Source organism: Micrasema longulum, unplaced genomic scaffold, assembly GCF_059751315.1.
Source record: "Micrasema longulum isolate JH-2025_06_02 unplaced genomic scaffold, ASM5975131v1 h1tg001217l, whole genome shotgun sequence".
In the NCBI taxonomy this organism is placed as follows: Eukaryota; Metazoa; Arthropoda; class Insecta; order Trichoptera; family Brachycentridae; genus Micrasema; species Micrasema longulum.
Genome location: NW_028278404.1, coordinates 119,716 through 143,647, shown reverse-complemented (window position 1 = coordinate 143,647; position 23,932 = coordinate 119,716). Strand labels below are relative to the sequence as shown.

Below are 23,932 nucleotides of genomic sequence, written 5' to 3'. Positions count from 1 at the left end.
ATGCCGGTGAGATTAATCTGATTAAATTATTTCACATACGTACGATTATTAGGCAACACCTGAAAACATTTTTCAATTTTTATACAAAAGTGTAATTACATATTTTTGATGTTTAGGTTCATGATCCATTTTTGTATTATTACTTTTGAATTAATGATTTTCAGAATAAAGAAAATGCCCAGAGAATAGGCGATTCCTTGGAGAAGTCACCAGTTACTGAAAGATCAGCACAGAATGAGAAAAAAGTCCTGACAGGAAATATTGTCATTGAAGGCTCAAGGGTGGCACAGGGTAGCGGATCAAAACAAGAAAAAGTGCCTCAGGTAATGTAATTTTTTTTTTAATATTTTTTTTATTAGGGATATCAACAATCATACATGTAAAAAAAATATGACAAATAATATATAAAGAGAATAAAACCTATGACAGATATCCACATAAATACATTAAATCATCATCATCATTCCCTTTCCGCACCTAATGGTACATAGGGCACTGAATTGGTACACCAATCGCAGCGTATTTTGACCATTTTGTTGCATTAAGGTAAGATGATCAGTCTTACGCTTCAGTTAACAGTCCAGGGACTTTGAAATATTCTAGTGTGAAAACACCCTTTTTAAATAAATATTTCATATCAACCATGTCGGGAATCGAACCTGAGACCTCTTACATGGCAGGCTAACGCGCTGACCATTACACCACGAGGCCGATACTCGTACAATATATGCTAGTGTGTTTGTGTTAGTGTAAGTGTGTGAGAGGGTGGGTGAGTGGGTGTTATAATGGAATGAGGGTGGATATGTGTGTGAATATTATTGCACAAGTGTCAAAAATGTATAAAATATTAAGAATTAGAGATAAAATAAGATTTTATTATTGAAACTAAGTATATATAAAAAAAGATTGTTTCAAATCGCACATTTTAAATGTTAATTAGTGACAATCAAACGGATCAATGAGGGGAAAGTTTAAATTATATTTACGAGCTAAACGTATAAGTGAAGAGTTCTGAGCATAGTTCGTACGAACTGCTGGCAGATGAAACAGAGAGCTCGACGTGTGACGGGATATACAGATATTGTAATAGAGATGGAGATTTTTTAAATAGATCAAGTTAAGCAAATTTATTTTATTTTGATCTAAATTTGTTGCAACCACAGAGTTATAATTCTCTCCCGCTTAAAGAAAAACTCTTTAGCTCTATTGCAAAGAACAAAAGAGTTTAATTTTTTTTGTTCGGTTCTTAGTTTACCAAAAAACGTGTAACGGATGGTTTCAGTTTGCGCTTGCAATTCTCGACCTGAGTACCTGCAACCCGTTGTATTGCTATAAACTGTAACTTAACTTCGTAGTTGATATACATAGAATGGTTTTTGTCCGTATGGGTGATTCTCTTAGTTAGTGGCGTGTTATTACTCTAAGGTTGCAACGGAGAGGGAAAACATTTTTCTGGAGTGAATATGGAAGTCTAGGCATTTACAGGGCTTATGACCTGTCATTGGCCACAATAGCTCAACTCTTTTGTCTCTTGACTGAGCTGAAACCTTTATCACTTGGGAGAGATTCATCCGACTGAACTATTACTCAAAATATTGTTCATTCAAACAAAACAAACGGCGTTTTGAGTGTGTCCAAATGTTTTAAGACAGGCTGGATTTCCTCTCTAGGGAGTTATTGAGATCTAAATTTGACGCTACAGAGAGGGAAAAACATTTTTGAGAGGGGAGTTTGTTAGTCAAGCCATTTACAGTTCTGAACACACAGTGTAACATTTACCATTCTGCCTATTCTTTAACATCTACATTTCCTTAACTATTCCATCTGTTAACTTTTGTGAAGCAAAAGAGCTGAAACCATAATTGATGTGAGTGAGATTAATCTGGCTGAATTATTTCACTTCAATTTTTTAAATGCAATATCAGCGAGGAAGTTCGATTGTTCTTTTAAATAGTTTAATTTGTAAATAGACTATCAAAAGTATAAAAAAAATCCAATTTAAAAAAAATATATCGTGTAATCAGGGCTATAACTTTTTAAAGTTTCGTAATTTTGAAATTACTCCGCCCATGACGTCACAGGTTTTCGTCGGTGAGTTCTGCGGGTTGGTGAGTTAGCTTCCCGGAAACCGGAAACTTATCACTATATTATTTGTTGATTTGAAAGAACTTGTGACGTTGTTCAAAACAGTTCATTTGAATTGAAATCATTTGAATTTTTTTTTTCATACATTTTCGAGAAATTTCGCCGTTTAACTAAATTCTCCAATTCTTACCGCTTGTATAAAAACACTTTTTATGTGGAATTTACAGTTGCACTTAATATCCCCATTGACTTTGCTAGTTTTATTGACTTTGTTGCCCCGTTCACTGTAAGTTTGGCGAATTGTGTTGAAAGTTTACATTGGATATTGTCATTCTTCCTCATAACCATACTTGTAAAAGGTTTCAGATCAAGCGTAAGGAGAATGGTAAATATTCAACAATGATTCGCAATCGTTGTTAAACAATTCGACAATTTTATACGCTTTTTATTGTGATTATTAAAAAATAAAGAATACTTGTTTCCTATTGTTGTAAGAAAAACACTATTTGATATTATTGATAGCCCGTGCTGCTGCAGTATCCTAATCAATCTTCTGAACACATCCCGAGTCCTTGTACTTTTCCGTCTCGCTATGAATAACTAATGGAGTTTCTCGCTACTATCCGTAACCCTTTTATAGTTCCTGTCGGATGTAAAAATCTGGAGGCTTCAAAAAATTATTTCAAGACTGAAAAAGTTTTCTCATCATTTCGGAGAATTGATAATGTCCAATCAATATAATCCCAAGCAGAGAAGAATTCGCCTCCCTCATTTCCTAAATTCATTGAGTTACATATTACTTGCTAGTCTTCTTTCAGCACAAATATCTCATGGCCACCAGATTACAAAGAGTAACTTTTTTTGTTTGAAAACCGCCAAAGAAACTTTACTCCTCAGATCTGGAGTGCGCTATGAGGGGGCACACAGCTGACGCAGCTGTTACTCGTTGCCTACTTTTCCACTTATATAATATTTATTTTTTAACCTATTAATACATTTGCCCTCTAACGAGTATCTTCAGACTAGATATATCTTTTAAATAGCCATTTAAAAGACTTGACAATGACATTGCAAATAATACTTCCAATTAAATATGAAGGGTACAGAATATAAAGCATGCATGTAAATGTTTATGTGTTTTAAACTAATAATGGCATCTGACGGGAGTTCACATGATCTACATTTCAATTTAATAAAATTTAGCATAAATTTGAAATTAAAAAAAATACGTGCCTTTGTAAATCTTTGTAAATTCCTTGATAAAAGGTGGATGTCAGTCCAGTTGAAGATAAAGCGATAATTTAATATTGATGAAAACCATTTTAGATTAAGGTCAGGTGGGGTAAGAGTGTCAAACTTTTTTGTAAATTCAAATTTGAACGCTCTCTATGTCCAGAATATTGCTATATTATTTTTTTTTTACCACATAATGAAAGTATATTTATTATTATTTTATGTAAAGCTGATTTTTGCACCAAAAATATAGTTTTATGAGTAATAATCTAAAAATCTGCAAGGCCCCGTGTTACCCGGGTTAAGAGTATCGGAGCAGGTTGTCTCCAAATCTAGTCATAAAAAAAACATTAAAAAAACAGCTCATAAAATTTATAAAATGGCTAGAAAACTGATGAATTATATCATTTTTCAGAAACTTAGATACGAATATAAAAAGTTTTCTCTTAGTTGCCATAGTAAATATATAAATAGTATTGAAAATTCGGTAAGAAGTGATGTTAAAAAAGTATTTAATTAATCTAAAACTCTTAAAAACGACAATACTTCTTTGCCATATATTATGCACTATTCTTTAAAAACTGTAAGCAATTTTTTAAAAAAAGTTAATCTTTTTGGAGAATTTTTTAATAGTGTATACGAACAAAATACTTAGCAAACCAATTTAACTGCGATTAAAAGTAATGAAAATTTAGACCTATCCTGTCTTAATATAGCATTCAACAATTAAAATCCAAATGTAGTTATGGACCCGACAAAATGCCATCCATATTTATTTAAAAATGTATCGATTTTCTTCTACATCCACTTCGTATAAATTTTAATAAATCTTTGTCTAGGGGATATTTTCCTGAACTATGGAAATCAAGTTTTTTGACCCCGATATTTAAAAGTGGAGATAGGAGTGACATTACAAATTACAGACCAATATGTATACAATCCGCTATTCCAAAACTTTTTGAAAAAAATATTTTGAGTAAAATATCTTCTTGTGTTAGCCAGATAGTAACCACTTCTCAACATGGACTTATGCCATCTAGATCAACTCTAACTAACATTATTTTATAAGAAAATATTATTTCAGATACTTTTAAAAAACAAAAACAGGTTGACTCGATCTATACTGATTTTAGCAACGTCTTTGATAAGGTATGTCTAAAAATTCTTGTGCATAAGTTATATAGTTTGGGTATAGGTGGACCTATGCTAAATTGGTTTACCGGTTTTTATTTAACCGGTAGAATACTTACTGTAAAAATTGATGACATTCAGTCCCATTCCTTCTTGGCAACGAGTGGTGTTCCGCAAGGATCCCACTTGGGTCCAATACTGTTTATTATTTTTGTAAATGATATCATATTTATATTAAAAGATGTTGAGGTATTGTTGTTTGCTGACGATATGAAAATTTTTAAAGTAATTAACACTGTCAATGATTTTCAGAAAAATTTAGACAAATTATTTATTTGGTGTTCGACTAATAAGCTGCAACTAAACATTAAAAAGCGTCACGTCATACGATTTTCAGAATAAATAATCCAATCATATTTGATTATTCGATTGGGAACAACAAATTAGTTTCTGTGTCTGAAGTGCGAGATATAAATGTAATTTTTGATCAAAAGTTGTCTTTTATCAGTCATATAAACTGCATAGCTAATAAATCTTGAAAAATGTTAGGATTTATTTTGCGAGTGACAAAGGACTTAAAAAAAATTAATACTTTAAAATTGATGTATACAGCTTTAGTTAGGAGCCAGTTGGAATACAACTCAACTATATGGACTCCGTATTACAATTCACACCAATCTACTCTTGGAAGAGTTCAATATAATTTTTTAAGATATGTTAATTTTAAACAGAACCAGTTGTGAATTTACTAACTATGATTTCCTATTAAATCCTTTGAACTTGTAAAAACTAACCGAGAGAAGAAAAATTATAGATTAATTGAATTTATTTAAGATTGTCAACTTTACATGGGACTGCCCAAATCTATAAGTGCTCATTAACTTCAAAGTACCTGGACGAATGACTCATCAAGTACTCCGTTTAGTTGCAACAATTCGCGAACGATATACTCGTATAATGCCATTCTGAATCGACTTCATGTACTCGGCAATAACTATTCTGACGTTGCTGATACATTTAACATAAAGTATAGTTTATATAAATCAACTCTTTTTAATTATTTCAAAGATGGTGAACTGTAACTTACATTTCTCAAGCTATAGTTATGTACCTATACTATATTTTGAATTGCTTTCTCTTTACTTTTTTCTAGTTTTTGTATATTTTAATGAACATATATTATATGTTTATTGGATTCTTAATTTCAACTTTAAAAAAAAAACACTTTTTCTCCTTAACTTAGATTTTGTAATTTTGTTTTTTTTTGTTCAATGTAATTATGATTAATAGATATACCTACCTTTCCTTTTTTTTTAATAATTAAAAAAAAAAAATTATAAAACATTTTTCGCACTTTTTAATTTTTATATTCCTTTTAATGTTTTTTTTATTTATTTTTTATTCCATATAATGAGTTTTTATTTTTTTACACAATATTGTAGCGTGTTCATTGAATGAAATCATTGTGATATAATATGTACCTACATATTAACTTTTTATGCAGTGAAGTATATTTTTACACAATATGTATTTTTTGTAAAGTAAAAGGCACTACGTGCCGTGTATGTTAAAAAATGAATAAATAAATCAATAAATAATATAGATATTATCTCCTTCAACATAAGAGTAACCACCAATTAAATATGTACCTTCAATCATTCAAATGAGCAGGAAAGGGGGCTTTCGTTCTAATTCGGGGCAAGAGTGTCAAACGAAACTCTCAAAAATTATTCCTCTTTAAAAAAAACAATGGAAGGCAATAGTAACATCTTTGTTTCTATTCTGGAACAACAGCGCTTCTCTCTATCTGACCGACTGAGCAAATTGGCCCTTCGCTGGTATTCCAAACGAAATTATAGTGCGGTATAGCGCGTTTTTACGTACTAAATACGCATTATAGCGCGCTGTAAACGCGTTCGGAATACCAGCCCAGGGCTTATATAAAACCTTATATAAAACAGTATAGCGTATTTACATTGAGCAGGGTCTTTTATATTTATAAGTGTATTTTAACGTCCATGAGGTTTGAAAACTTAAAAACATTCTATCTCAAAACATTATTTATTGACATTCATTATTTATATCCTATGCTCTTCATACGTGTTTGCAGTGTTGAATTAATGAATACTAGCATATTAATAAAGTGTACAATTCAAGAACAAATTGATTAACGGTAATTGAAATATTACGTCGTCACTAACAAGCGGTATGCTTTATATTCCTCACAATTAGTAACACTTTGGTTATTCTATTCAATTAATTTTATATTTATTTTATTTAACGAAACAAAAGGCATGAAAAAATCAATCAAAATCTTTATTTATATATTTCTCAGAGAAATATAGATCTTTGCGCTATGCGTGTTCGTAGATAATCGTTAAAATCTTCAATCTAATGTGTAAAAAAAGAAGTAAAGAGCACAAATGTTTTATTTATCTATCTACCAGGGTTGTATTCGAGAAGAATGCATTGACAAAAAAATGGAAAGATTTTGTTTTTTGTGTATAAAAAGTTTGTTTTTGAATGTTTACCAACAGCATTTGTTTTTTGTGGATCTAAATCAGATTCTTTCCTTAAATTCCTTATGATTTCTATCCATTTATTTCTTTTTACTGGATTTTTAGTAACACGAAAATAATATTAAATTCAATACATTTTTAATAATCGTATTCCCACATAAGTACACCCCTCTGTTGGTGAGAAGACCGGAGTTTGACGTTTGCAAAAAGAATGCCATATTTGAAAAAATATTTATTCTATGTTTTGGAATTCAACTATAAACAAGTACCTACTTAAATTTAATATTTGAATAATACCTAGGTACCTATTTATCAATAAAACGTATTTTTCCAGGACAAGCCAACGTTCGGACAGGACAACGTCTGTCGGGTCAGCTAGTAGGTAATATATTGGGTAAAGATAAATAGAGCGAACACTTCGAGTGGTTGTTTCTGTGATTGGGCAAAATTATTCAGCGGGCAATGATGCCATCTTCTTCTTCTTCAGCCTTTTTCCTCCATTGCTCAATATAGGCCTCTTCCATATCCTTCCATTTCTTTCGGTCGGTTGCTGCTTGCAGCCAATTTTTACCCCCCGCGGCGGTTATGTCCGACAACCATCTTATTTTAAGTCTTCCGACGCCTCTTATTCTCCCAAGGTCTGCTTTTTAAAACTAAGGGGTCCATCTTGAGGGGTCTTCTCTCGCAACATGTCCTCCCCATTGCCACTTCAGTCTTGCTAGCCATATTTGACAATAATCAAACAAATAAAATTAATTCTAAAGAAAAATTACTGTTCCCGTAAATACATGATAGCATTTTACCGACGTTGCAGGAGTTAAGAAAAAAACGAATTTGTAATCAAATTAAATTTTAAAGAGAATGTTTTAAAAAATAATTTATTAAATAAATTGATCAAATATTAGTTCGGTTTCTTTTGGATACCCCCTCGTATATGAAATTAAGTTATAAATAAATAAAAATGTCAACCTCAACCGCGTGACATAAGATAAAATATTTGCTATAGTATTTTAAAATATAATAAGCTAGTATTTCTGGTGTAATAGAACCGTCACACATGAAAACGTTTTGGTTGATATTTTTCCATTGTACCTACATAGTACGAGTATGTTTGTCCGAACTGTGTGACAAAGATACAATTAAATATGATTGCTTAATAATAAGTATTTATGAGACCAGGAATCGCGTGTCTATAATTGGATTCAAGGTTTGATTATTTATTTTAGTAGTTTCATATTATTATATACCTATGTTATAATACTACAATAGGTATATTAGATTCTTTTTTATTTGGATAAACAACGGAAGGTTTTTAAAGAATTCCCATAAAAACACTAATGTATGAGTCCAACTGAAAATTTTCACAATTATACATAACTTTTTGTCAACATACTAATGAACGAAAAAAATAATATTAACGATTTTGCCAATTAATAATTACGTTTCCAGGGCGTTAGAGGGATGTAGAGGATAAGGAAAGATTAGAGTTAGGATAGGGTAGAAAGGAGAAGGGATTATGTTGAGGAGTTTACCCATACAAATGCCTATAAAGAAATAAGACAAGAGAATAACGTGACTGATTTGATTAAAGTAGTTTAAAGTTAGAGAACAATGTTTAAGTATGTCCAAATGCTTGCAGACTGGCTGGATTTCCTCCCTAGGGAGTTACTCATATTAAAATTTATTTCAATAGAGAGAGAAAACATTTTTGAGAAGGGAATATGGAAGACTAGGCATTTACAGGGCTTTTAATATGTCATTGGCTGGTTTAAGTGGCCACTTTACACACTGTGTAACATTCACCATTCTGCCCATGTTTGAACATCCACATTTCCTCAATTCTTCCATCTATTGAGTTTTGTGAAGTCAACGAGCTGAAACCTTTATCACGTGGGTTAGATTCATCCGGCTGAACCAAATCACCTACTAGGCAACGCCTGGAAACAATTTTCCAAATTTTATACTTCTTCTTTTACCAGGTATATAATTCAACAATATTTGAGTATGTCCAAATGCTTGCAGACTAGCTGGATTTCCTCCTTAGGGAGTTATTCAGTTATCAGAGAGGGAAGGTCAAAAGCCCTGTAAATGCCAAGACTTCCATATTCCCTTCTCAAAAATGAGTTTAGAATGGAATATATCAAGGGAGGAACAATAATAGTGTTGTGCAGCTACGATTAATGAAGGAGTTATGAGCGAAGTTAATGGATGGTGCAGAGTTATAAGAAAGTCTGACTTGCCTAGTGGATCTAGTATGTATTCCAAGAGATAAGTACTTTCAATGATATTATTCAAAATCTTGATCACGACAAAAATACTTATTCGTTTAATGAGAGAAGTTGGATTATAGAAAGAGGAAGCGTTGTCATACGAATCGAATGTTACACCTTTACGATTGGAATATACTTTGGTTTCGATCTTAAATATACAGTAAAACTGCAATTATCCGGATGAATGATTTCATTAACACCAATGAAAAAACTGGTAAACATTGCAAAATGGAATCCAATACCAAAAAAAATATACAAAGTTAATAATTATTATGCAGCTTTATTCTCTTCTTTTGAGCTAAGTGGAGTATGTGGACATCACCAGACGCCTCATGCAGCGCGGTAGAGAAAGCGTTCAGAATCGCACAGCAAGAGATCCTATCACCAGCCAGCAATCTCGCCTTCTTCCACGTCGATTCCGCGTCTCTTAAGTTCCTATAAAAGCTTAACGTTATTTATATTAATAAAATGAAAATATCAGGTTTTTAACAACTTCAAATTAAAAAAAGGTCTATAAAATACTGTCAAGTAAAAAATGATTTTTTTACATATTGGTTGCATAAAAAATATTTTTAAATTTATAATTTTGAATTCCCGCGAAAACGGTTTATTGCATTGGCCACGCCACGATTCGGTTAAATTTTGAGCTTTGTTTGAGATCACTTAAATTTAGATAGAACGTCGTTATGAATCTTGGCATCATAATTGTGAAGGCCAAACACGTCGCGTTTTCATTTAGAGGTATTTTTGACTAATTTATTTTTTAAATTATGAATGAAAATATTTTTCCACAATACTCATACTGATTTCGATTTTTTTTCCATTTCACATAATTCTATCGGTATTCGTGATATTTGATATTTGCATAAAAAACAAATGATTAATTTAATTTGTTTTTTAGGTTGATGATGAGATAGTGGAACGTTTTCTACCAGGAGGATACATAGATAAAAATCTGAAAGAATTTTCTGATGAGCATAGCATAGAGACTAGCGATATTTACGTCATTCCAGCCTCGCTAAAGGGAGATAACCATATAGGGGAAATATACAAAGTCGAAGTAGTAGGAGTGAGAAAGGGCACAGAAGAGATCACCCAACTTAATCTTATCCTCAAACTAGCTCCAGAAAAAGAAAACATTAGAAGGAATTTTCCAGTGCATGAATATTTCTTTAGAGAAGTCAATGCTTATCAAACGCTATTTCCCGAATTCGAAAAAATACAAAACGAATTCAACATTCCAGAAGACGAAAAGATGACTTTCGTCACCTGTTTCAAAGCCAGCAACACTGAACACCGGGAGTTCTTATTATTAGAAGACATGGGAGCACTTGATTACAAAATGGCTGATAGATTTTCCCCACTAAGCTATGATCACGTTGCCTTGATTCTCAAAAAAATGACAAAGTTTCACGCTCTTTCTTTTGCCCTAAAACAAAGGGATTTGGAAAAATTCAACGACCTAGCATCGAAAACAACGGAAAACTACAATGATATAATGAAGAACTACGGAATATTTTTACTAAATGCTCGAGATAAAGCGTATCAATTTGTAAAAGATCCAATTCATGCGAAAAGATTCAAGGCTTTCGCTAAAAACTTCGATGACCTTTTCCTTAAATATTCCAATACTGCCCTAACGGAACCTTACAATGTTATTTGCCATGGAGATTGCTGGATTAATAATTTTCTGTTTAAATATGAGGTATGTAAATTGTTGTTCATACATAGTTTAAAACCAATCGTTTTTTTTAATGTCCGATAAGGAATGGATAGATACTTCATTCATAGAGATAAATAATTTAAATCTAAATTTGTTACAACAGAGAGAGAAAACATATTTGAGAAGGGAATATGAAAGTCTAGGGATTTAGAGGGCTTATAACCTGTGATTGGCTAGTTTAAGTTACCACTTTACACACTGTGTAACATTCACCATTTTGTCTATTTTTAAACATCTACATTTCCACAACTCTTCCATATGTTAACTTTTGTAACAAATTTAGATTTTATTATAAATAATTATTTTCAGAACTTTTCAATTGGAAAAAAACTTTTTTTTTCATTGTATAATCCTTGGATGTAAAATGTCGTGATAAAAATCCGCGCGGCACAATATGATGAATAAAGATTTACCAGAAATTTCGTGATTTTAATGTTATTATGAACAGATATTAAAATATATATATCCATGAATTGTTTTTGCCAGTATATAAATATACGGCACCGGTTTTCCCAGTGAGGAATACATTTTAAATTCAATTATATTATGTATTCTTGTGAAGTATTAAATCAAATAAATAAATTGTTGATAAGCACTCAGATTAAAAATAACCCATTTGAAATTGTTATCTTCCCATTATTGACAAAAACTGTTATTTAAAAGTTAGATATAGAGCACCAATTATTGCTATCAGATTATTTATTTTCTATTCAGGCGTTTCAGTTATTTAAAAGGAGGAGCAGTTACAGTTACTGTTTCATAAATTTAGCTGTTTTGTAAAACGGCTTCTAAAATAACTGTTTAGAACAGAGTGGGCAAAAAATCTAGTAAAGTTGTTGCTGAAACAGATTCACAAAAATTAAATACTATTACTAGGAAAAACTACTGATCAGGAAATGAGAAACTTTTTCTAAAATAACAACCTCCCAGGCCGCACTATTTTGTTTCGCTTTAATAGTCGCAATCATAAACACTGTATTAAAATCTGTTATCCTGGGGAGGGGGTAGTATTAGATTTCGGAAGACCTGAAACTACCAACCTTCACCCCCTAGGATGGATTTCTAAAAACAGTTTCACGAATTTCAACTGTTTCGGAAGAAACAACTACTATTACTACTTGAAAACTTTTACTGGAGACAAATTTAAAATCAATCTGAAAAAACACATGATCACTGAACTAACTAGACTAGACGAGACATAAAATGACTAGACAATATAAAATTTCTAATGTAACCCTAACGGGTTTTTTTAAATTGTAAATAAATAAAATAAAAAATGACAGTTTCTTTTATTTGCCATCTTAATTCCTACTCAAAATAGGCATATGAGATTAGAATGTACTTTCCTCGTCTATAGTTTTATTTCTGAATACGGGCATGACATTGTTTTAGGTACTTATACACTTTTTAATTACTATTTTTTTTTAAATATATAAACTTATACAAAACGTTTTATTTTCTCTTTCTTATGTTACACAAAAATATTATAACTGTCTATTCTTTATACGAGCAAAAATTCAATCACATTTTCTTGTAAACCCACGAGGCCCAGTAGGCCATGCCTTTGTGGGATTTTTTTAAACTATTTTTACTATGAATATGTATTTCATTGCTACGTAATAATCCTTTATTTTTTTAATACTCTGTTTTACCTCTTATGTATACTGTAAAAAAAAAACAAAAGAATTCAAATAATAAATAATCTAAATACTACCTGGGTTTCGTATTTTTTCAGGGCGATATTCCAGTGTCCATCAGGCTTATCGACTTTCAGGGTATGAGACACTCGTCTCCGTTGATAGATATAAGTTATCTTCTCTTTACGGGAACGGACCAAGCTTTTAGAGAAGTTTACTACGACGAACTTATTGACTATTACTACGAACATCTAAAGGTCAGTCTCTCCAACCTCGGATTGGACCACAAGGAAATTTACCCGGAGAAAGTTTACAGGAATCACGTTAAAAACTTGTCGACATGCGGTTTGGGAATCGCCCTATCTTGTCTACCGACTGTTCTTTCAGAAAGGCACGAAGCCTTTGAAATGGGCAAAGTGTTCGAGTCGAACAGGGAAACAGGCACGATAGTAAAATACTCTGAAAAATGCAAAGAACGCATTCGGGGAGTTTTGAAATTTTTTATCGACAGAGATATGATATAGTGCCGTCAGCATTTAAAAAATGTTCATTTCATAATTTGACAACATAATAATTAACTGTATTAATTTGTAATTATTTACTCTAAATCCATGATTTTTGACCGTCTAGTTTACAAACATCCATTCCAAAAATATCACATACCTATTTTATGTAAAGTTCGCAGGTTTATTCGCCTTCGAACCGAATACTAATGTTTTTGTAGATATTTGTTGATATAACTCCACAATTAATGATTTTGATAAAAATATAAATAAAATTCGTTTTCCCTGATTAAATATCTTAGTGTTAGTTAATTTTGAAATGTAATGACCTTCCATTTTATATATATATATATATCAGTATAAATATGTAAACAAAGTTCAAATAACATAATATATTATATGAACATAAAATAAATATCATATTTCAATGTTGATTCTTCGTTCAGAAACTGAAATGTAATATTGATATATGTATCTAAAAATATTTTGGCACGGATTTATAATACATGAAGGGTACACGGCAGAAATAGGATCATTAACATATGAATTTTAGGGGAGAACAAAAAGAAGAGATTCTAGGTTCCTGTATTTAATAAAATAAGATTTCATTTGATAAGAAAAATGTTTTATGTACAATCACTAAAAAAAAGGTAGACTTATAACTTTTGAAAAAACACCATTCTCCGAAAAGCAAAAACAATTGCATCAGCTTCAATCGTCGCATTTTTGCTGTTTTTTTGCCAACTGCAACCCCATATTTATTTCCTCCAATTATAAGACAAGGAATCGAATTTCGTAAATTTCTAATATTATATTTAATTGACCGCATTCGGGGTTAAAAGAAATTCACTAAGAGGATACGCGGTGCCGGACAATTTTGATGAATAGGCTTTTAAACATTGTTTTTTTATCACTCTCTCGCAAATGCCTTCCCGATACAGTGCGAAAAAGACAACAGCAGGTCGGACTAATTTCGCCTTACAAAAATCAACAAAATCAACGTTTATCTGTTCTGTTTTCCGCACCCTAAAACTTTTTTTACCTTTTCCAATTTTCAACATTATTTATTATATTTGTATATTGTACGTCCAAAGACGGCAGATGAAACTGGGCGCTTTTTAAAGTTTTTGAATGGTCTTAGTTCCCACAATAAACAATGCATCAAAAATGTAGAACAATAGAGACACGCTAATGGTAAATATCTACATTTTGTAAATAATTTACTGCAATACTGCCATAATCCAGGGAAAAAAGACGGGTATACGTTTGTATGAAGAAAAGTGAGACCGCGTTTCCTCTTAATATTTCGAAAATCGACAAAATGCAATGAGCCCCTTTTTGTCATGTACCCTTCATATGTAAACTTCCTATTATGCTAACCCAATATGTTATAAGTTATATTTCCCACTTTGTGGGTATAAAAACTTCATGTGTTATTTTCTAACAATTCAAATAATCAATAATGCTTAACCCTAATTTTATTCCAATAACAAACTTTCCTAACGTAAAAACAAACTGTTTTGCAAACTAGCTATAATTATATGTTGCTTATATGTAAATAAAATGTTTACCAGATTATCTTATCTCCCGAAACCATGTCAAAAAATAGCATAAGAATTGAAAATATTGTAAAATTGCATGGAAAAGGTGGACCATTTTTAATAAGCTTTTTAACATGTCTACTTAATCAAAAACCTTTGTTGGTGAATTGAATATATAAAAATTAACCAAGAAATTTTATTGAAAATGACTTTTTTAACTTTGGAGATTTATGTATCAAGAAATATCTACATAATCGGTCTACAAAAATACATCAACATTGTTATTTGTATTTTGTTAATAATTGTCTTCTGAACCTCAATTCAAAATGTAATATCATCATCATTCATTCAATGGTGCATAGGTCTTTGCATTGGTACAACAACCGCAGCATATATTGATCATGTTTGTTGGATCAGTCGATAAGGTGCGAGTCCAGGACTATGAAATATTTTAGTGCACGAGTATTTCATGTCAACCGTACCGGGGATCAAACCCGAGACCTCTTGTATGGTAAGCAAAAGAGCTGATCATTATACTACAAAATGGCCAAATATGTAATATAATGTATAAACATTTTTTGACTAAATAAATACAATGAATAAATATATAATTCGATAATTTTGATGCTGTGTGTTGTTTTCGATCGATTTTATCTGTTTAAATAGTTCCAAATAATAAATAATAAAACAAATCCGGCATTGCAAATTGCGTTTTATAATACTTATAAAACGCAATTTAAGCATAGTAAGAATAACTCTTTTTAATTTTACGTAAATAGACAATCTTACAGAACATTTGATAGTAATTTAAATTATGCGTTTGATTATAATTAATTATTTTTTAATTAGAAACATGTAAACAATATTTTTTACTCATTGATTAAAAACAAGTAAACAGTATTTTTTATGTATTTCATACAATTTAAGATAAATGTAAAACGAACAATAAAAAACAATAAAATGAATATATTTTTTTTATTTTAAATATCGAAAACCTATTTGGAGTGTGAATGCTAAACATATTTATTTATTTATATGATTATATGTACAATTATAATTATTACAGTAATTAACAAAGCTTTGACTGTTTTAACTAGGGTAAGTAACCTTTTTTGAAGACAGTAAAAAATGTTTTATTTTACTAGCCAAAAATACAATACGTAATATATTTTATTATAATAATATCATTATTTAGCATTTTAAGTACAGTGCAATGCACTTTGTATATTTTCCAATGTTAGTTTTGTGTTGCATCTATCTAAGTAGGTAAACCCATACCAATATAGATGCAAGTTGTACATATGTGTATGTTGTGGTATCGGTGGGGTAACGCACTCGCAGGCAGCACAGCGGGAAGTGGCAGCAAGGCGGTCTACGATCACTCGCTCAAATATGTTTATACTCACCCGAATGACAGCGGACCTCCCCGCTATCACCGCTCACCATATATCCCACAAGTTCATAAACAAATATACATATCAGCAAGAAAAATAAAGAATATAATAGAATCTTTATATTATTACTCTAGAAATGATTGATTGCGTCTGTCCTGTATGGGCTTATTTTGCCCGCTGGTGAATTTTTTTTTAGTTAATGTACTTTCGAAGCAAAAAGTTTCATAAGTGAGTTGAAAGTATATGATTTTGGTTCATACATATTGGATAAATTTTTGGTTTAAAGTTTCCTAAATCAGCCGCTAGATGGCAAGATATTTAAATGTTTTTTTCGCTTATAAAATAATATCTAAATCTAGGTTTAAGTTCGGTTTTTGGGAATACAAAAAATTCATCTGAGTATTTGCTTTGTGGTGAATTAAAAAAAACTTTAATCACATTTAATTTTTGTGTTCTCACTAGGAATCGAACCCGGAACCTTCCATGCGTGAGTCAAGCGTCTTTACTACTTCACCGCGGAGGCCGCCGGGATATTTAATATATAATAACTGTTTTTTTTTTTGAAGCGTTATTCTGAGTGACAGATTATTCTTTTTTAAATCAACCAAAACTCTGTTTTTAGAAAAAGGTAGTTATGTGCTAAAAGTAATAAAGAACTTTATAAATAAATCAACAAAAAATAACAATTCAAACAAGACCATGACATGTGTTGCCCATCTATCAGCTATCATCAACCTCTGCGACCAATTTAATTTCCACGGTTCTGACATTATATTACATATGATTTTGTCCGATGTGAGACTATTGTCTCTGTGTCAATGAAGTTCTTTGCAATTAGATGATTTGAATGAATTTATTTTTACTCTTAAAAAAATCTAGACACATATTTTAACAAAAATCGGAGAGATTACGCGTTCACGGGGATTATGACAATCATTGGTTAGTGTTCTCCATCTTTGTTAAATTATCTGACAATCTTAGTGAAACTCTAGCACTAAACTTTCTCTTTTAAAAGTATAAAGAAAATTACTTTGTTTTGTGAACCACTTTTTTTATTGTCACAGCGGACTAGTTTCGGCAACTCACGTTGCCCTCTTCGGGGTTATATAATAACTAAATATACAAACGTAAAAGAAACACTGAAGAACAGTGGGTGCCGAAAAGGATAGAGGAGGAGGTAATTGTTTATAATAAAGGTTTCTTTTACATATGTATATTTAGTTATTATATAACCCTAAAGAAGGCAACGTGAGTTAAGATAAAAAAGTGGTTCATAAAACAAAGTAATTTTATTACCTTTAAAATATAACAGTGAACTACAAAGTTAGTGCTACAAAGATCCAAAATACAAAACTTTCTCAATTAATGGTGTACAAGGGCCTTATTCTTAAAATTGGTATAAAGTTACGCCTAGGCATAGCGGTATAATTCAGATAGAAATACCATCGTTATTATAGTACTAAAATAAGAATAATATTCCTATCCTAATCTTACCACTATGCGTAGGCGTTACTTTATACCAGGTTTATAAGTAAGGCCCACAGTCGAAGAAACTATCACAAATCATATTAATTATTAGAACGCAGTTTATACATACCTCTCCAGTTTACCCGACTACTAACTAATATCGACTAATAATAATGATTTTCCCATCCTCATCTTCCACTATGCCTTAGCGTAACTTTATACCAGGTTTATAAGTAAGGCCTACAGTCGAAGAAACTATCACAAATTATATCAATTATGAGAACGCAGTTTATACGCGTACATACCTCTCCAGTTTACCCGACTGATAAGATAAATTTAGAAAAAAATGTATCAATCGATTTGTTTTCTGTTTATTTTTATGCATCTAAATTTCAATTTTCTTTGACTTCTTACAGTAGGGAAAAAGGTCTAATGAAACTTAAAATGGCAACACGAGTACCTATTATAAAAACCGCACCTCAATTTGCTTGCCACGGCTTACCGTTTGGAAGCGGTTTGACGTCGAATAAAAAATCATACTTCAGTAAAAAACAAGCACAGCCGGGTAAATTAAAATTTAAAAATGCTTAAATGACCTGCGAATTGGATCCACAACGATGTGTCTCAATTTCACGTGGTCACGACATACCGTTTAGGAGTTATTGTGACGGGTAAACGAATAAACACATATATTTTCTGTTTTTAATTTTAGGGTGATAATAATTTTTCTGATCAATATTGTTTATTTTCTTTCGTGCCCGCTGCGGATATCCTAATCAATCTTCAGAAGACATCCTGTGGTTTTGTCCTATTCCCTCTTTCTATGAATATAGAATGAAGCTTCTCGCTACTATCCGTGGCCCTTTTATAGGTCCGGTCGTATGTACAGATCTGGTAGCTTCCAAAAAAAAATTCAAGGCTTTTTAAAAGTTTTGTAATTATTTTCAATCAATGTTATCCTAGTCGGTAAAGAATTCACTTTCCAATATCCCTCAATCCACTTACGTACATATTATGTATTTCTGGATTAATATTATTGTGCATAAAGATGCTGAAGCTATCAGATTACAGAGAGCTCTATCGGGCGACATTTTTTGTTCAGCAACGAGCAATTTTTCCTTGCAGGTGAACACAGCTAAGGCGAATTTAGTCCTCAAATGCTGTACGTGTAATATGCTGGGCAAGCTGTATGTATAACACCAATCGCAAAGTAAATAAAATTAACTACGAAGACTTAAGGGTTTTACCTAAGGTTATGCTATTATTATGTAAGTACATTCTAAATAAACTTTTATCAAATTAGATTGCACATTATCATAATACGAGTATGTAATATCCAAGGCTAACCCAAAAATGTTCAGGAAAAATATTTTTCACATATTTTATTACAATCACTTAAATGTGAAATAATAAAGTTTATCTGTGTCAACAGATGAAGAATGCAATTCTGTGTATGAAATAGAACCGAAACTCTCGGGTTCGATTCCTGGAAAAGTCGACATGAGATATCGGTTAATTACGGACGATAACTCAGAAAGAAGTAATCATCAAAATAATACGCAGCTGAAAAAAGGTCGTATCTTTATCGAATAAATTTATTTCTTGGCTATATATCTTTTACTCATTCTTGTCATAGAGTTAGGCGATTTTTTTGTTTTTTCATCTCCGGATACCTTTTAAATTTATAATATGGAGTAAATTCATAAATATCCGTAAATATTGTTATTTTTCTGAAGGCAAGTGATAGTTATTTTATTTACTTGAGAAATCATTAATATTTGGTGTACAGTAAGCTCTCGACTTTCTCACATAATTGGTTCCTGAAAATGTATGCGAACGTGAAATGTTGGAAAGTCGAGAGATGTAAAAAAATCATCGAAAATTGTAGTTTGGAATATATAATATCAATAATTAATTTAAAATATTTATCAATGTACATAATGAGGCGTGTTTAAGTACTTTCGGGTGGTCTCTTTATAAATTTGTCAACAGTTAGTTGAGTATCAGCCTTTTTTTTATTTTCTTAATAAAGAGTTCTATAACATGCTGTCTTTTTCAATCACTCTGCGTTCTTAAAATATACGTTTTCCATTGGGATCACATTCTTCCACGATAGTCAAAAATATGCCGTCAATCCGTTTCATCTATCACTATACCGTGTCTTTCGGAAACAATCTTCGAATATATATATTTCTACAATTTTAAACGTATTCTTTAATTTTATTTTTGTTTTTCAAAATTCAACATATCGTAAACCTGTTTATGTCGTACGAACAGCCGATCAAAGCAAATAATTCACCGCTATCAGAAAGTCCAATCATTTCCAACTTTGCTCAATTAAAAAAAATGTGCGAAATAGCGAATTGTGCGAAGGTAGAATTTAAAAGATGACGTAACGCCATTATTCTATTAAGTGGTACTTATTTATTGACTTCCTTATGTACTTAATATATTTTTTTAACTATAAAAAAACACAGTTTCAAAGTCTGGAACAAGTTAAATATATTTTTTTACTACCTCTATTAAGTATGTCATCTTTTAAGGTTACAAGTCCGTCATTTCTAAAAATGACCCGTTATTGTCATTCATAGAATCTATGTGGAAAGACAGCGAAAGGTTATGATTGGGAACTGTTTATCAGCCAGTATCGATGTTACATCAGGTGTACCCCAGGGTGCCCATCTGGCACCCCTTCTTTTTAATTTTAATTGATTTATTAACGATGTAGCAAATGTATTATCCTTTTCTCGTTTTTGTCTCTTTGCGGACGACAGTAAAATTTTTTAAATAATTCAAAATACAAATGACTGTTTGCGGCCTAAGTCAGATATTGATAACTTTAATATGTGGTGCAAAGCCAGCTACCTAGAATTAAATATTTAAAAAATGTAAAATAATGTATTTTTATAGAATCTTCTTTGATTACAAAATAGAAAATATTAATTTAGATGTAGTCAAGTCTATTAAGGACCTCGGAGTTATCATGGACTGTAAACTTACCTTTTATGAACATATTGATACTATGATTACCAAGTCACTAAAACTCTTGAGTTTTGTTAGCAGGACATCTAGTGACTTAATTAATATGTACACGGTTAAAAAACTATATTGCTCACTTGTTCGTCCTCTTTTAGAATATGCATCTGTGATCTGGTCTCCCTTCTATGTAGACCGGATAAATCATATCGAATCGGTGCAACATCGTTTGCTAAGAAAAATAGCATAGATGATTGGCCTCGAGAGGGGAGACTACACTTACGGAGAAATGGAGTCAATGTTAAAAATCTCAAGTCTACAAAAACGTAGAAATAACATTGACTCTATATTTATGTTTAATTTGCTGAATGGCTTAATTGATGTACCATCGTTACTGGAACAAGTGGCATTCAATGTTCCAATCCGCCGATTGCGAAGTAATAATGTGCTGTTCCTCGATCAAAACAGCACAAACTATGGCTTGCATGCACCAACGTCCCGATTATGACGTATTGTAAACTCGAGTCAAGATCTGGACTTTTTTGGTGTAAGTCTTTATAGATTTAAAACACCACTAAGATAGACCGGATCTTGTCTTGAGGTAGTAAATATTATTTTTTTTGTCCTAGCTTTAATTTTATTTTGATGTATTTTATTTTATTAGAGACTGTATTTATTATAAGAAATTGTATATACCATCGTTAGAGTGGACTGCATAAGTCCGTCAAATAAATAAATAAATAATGTAGTAAATTGTATTACTATGCAGTACTATGCACCCATGTGTATTTGTGCTGTGCATTTTCTCACAGAACAATCAGAAACATCTTCAAATCTTTATAAACATGTTTGAATACCTGCCCTCTATTACGAAGGGTGGATAAGAGAAGTCGAATTTTGAAATGATAAAATAGATTCTACTGAAATCGAATAATCGATAAATATATCGAATATTGACAAATTTCTTATTTAATACTGTCTTATTGTAATAATACGTACGGATCCTGAAATCAATTATTTTTATCCAGTGATTCAATGAATTCATGTTTTGAAGTAATTTTCTTGATTTTTTAATACAATGTGTTGCATAACTTTCATGTTTTGTTCAGCGTCCTTTCTGACATTTGTTATGTAATAAATTAACCTTGGAAATAATAACGTACGTAATCATTATGAGCACATGCAGTGCGGAAGGTAATCAACACATAAATATAATCATTATCTCTAGTACAGATGCCACTTAACAATATTATTCTGGTGTTTAAATCTTATGCAGTAATAGAAATCACATTTTTTTACATTTTCAAAGTAATACAGGTCAATAAAATACAGTCCAGTAAAAAAAATTTTTGCTAATTATTAGTAGCATGAAAAATACTTTTAAATTTGTAATTTTGAATTGAAAAGCAAAAACGGCCACGCGCCTAACACGATTCATGTATATTTGTTCATGGCCATTGAAATTTGTTTAGAACATTATCACGAATCTTGACGTCACAACAACTAAGGCCAAACACGTCGCGTTTTTCTAGCAGCATATTTTTAATATTTTTTTTTTACATGTATGTATAAAAACATTTCTCCACAATATCCATATTGATTTTGAAAATACAATTAGTTATTCTAAATCTACTTCATATATTTTTATCGGTATTCGTAGTATGTGATATTTTCCCGTACTGAAAAAACTCAGGTTGTATAATTATGCGTCTTTTTATTTTGTTTTATTTAATTTTATTTAATTTTATTTTATAATGTAATTCAACAAAGGTATTTAGTAGTATTTAGAGGCGATTTAAACAAAAATAGCGCTACATAAATTATCTAATATAATAATAATATATTTAAATAAAATATACAATTTGAAGATATTCGTCGATGCAATGTACCTGTATTTTGTATTTTATTTATTTATTAATTTTGAGAAAATAACAGCCGTTACAAAAAAATACAGTTTTTACCAATAAACCTAAATTATAAGGCAAATTAAAGTTCTCTACGTAATCTATAATAAAATACAATGACAAAAAAAGCCCACATGTGTACAGTAAGGTAAGTTGATCAGTCTTACGCTTCTGGTGCCAGTCCAGGAACAAAGAAATATTGCAGTGTTAAACCACTTTTCAATCCAATATTTCACATCCTCTTTATCAGGATCGAACATATAATAAATACACATTAAAGCATTTACTTCATTTTTCTTCTGTTATTTCCAACTGGCTATCAACAAGCTAAACCCAACATTTTTTTTAATACAAAAAAATATTGTCATGATCATCGCATACTTATATTTAATCTGGGTTAATATATCAAATTTCATAAAAAATTTGAAACACTTACTTTGTGGTTAAATTTAAATTAACATTTTGTTTATAACGACTTAGTACTTATTTTTATTTATTTAGTAGTTCATAAAAGCAGCCCAGGGCTAAACGCACTAAACGCTCTCGCGGCCTTAGAAAACGCTTTCATAGCGCTTGTAGAAAACGTTTTTTTAGCCCGTTTTACGTACTAAATACGCACTTAATAAGCGTTCGCTATTCGCGCTATTCCGTTCAGAATGCCAGCTCTGGTGAACTGCGTTTAATGTTTTTAAAAATAGTGTTCGTTCCATGTGAAACCCGTTTTGTAATAGTTATTTGTTTTTACTTTAATTTTTTTAAATATACGACGAATATTTGAGTTCTTAAATCTCAAATGTTTGAATTTTCAGACCATTTCCTAAAATTCGTAAATAACTTGTGCTGGAAAAATGAAAATCGAGTTGTGGTAAAGTGGGATTTGAACCTCGGACCTTTGGCTCGTGAGTCCACAATACTTCCACGGGACCGCAACCCGGTTCATTTATGTTGTTAACATGTATTTTTTTTTGTGACTGTGTTGGATTCAATAAATAATTAACAAAAATAATACTCCAGTATTCTAACTAACCTCTGTTTCGATATTTTATGATTCACAGGGAAATAAACCTGTCGATTTAATAATGATCGACTGGCAAATGATAAGATATGCTTCACCAGTAATAGAACTTGCCTACCTGATCTTCTTCAATACAGACGAGGAATTCACTTCTAATTACTACCATCAGATCATAGAAGACTACTACACCAGTCTCTCTGCCAGATTGATGGAGCTGGGGTATGAAGTCAACAAGTGCTACCCGAGGTTTATATACGAGAAACAAATTGAAGAGAAGATGGTTTTTGGTCTTCTGTCGTCTCTGTTCGGACTTCCGCTCTCCTTGGGAAACAAAGAAGAAGCTGTGAATATAAACGACATATTTGCTGATGAAAATCGTTCAAAAAAAAAAGATAAGATAGTCATGTCTGATTTATGCGCTCGGAGATTGAAAAGAGTTGTAAGGCATTTTGTCAAGCTCGAAAAATTTGAGGCTCTTAGAAATAAAATGATTGTATTGTGAAGTATTATTATCAAAGTCTATCAGAATTTACT

At 31.3% G+C, this 23,932-nt stretch overlaps 1 protein-coding gene across 1 annotated transcript; it reads left to right on the top strand.

Annotated features, from left to right (window-relative positions):
• On the top strand, positions 1–23,900 carry LOC148276443 (uncharacterized). The gene is made up of 5 exons (XM_088234237.1): positions 1–6; positions 165–323; positions 10,140–10,957; positions 12,720–12,906; positions 23,439–23,900. The coding sequence occupies exons 1-5, from the start codon at positions 1–3 to the stop codon at positions 23,898–23,900; spliced, it is 1,632 nt and encodes a 543-aa protein (XP_088090363.1).
• Positions 23,901–23,932: the final 32 nt, after the last annotated feature.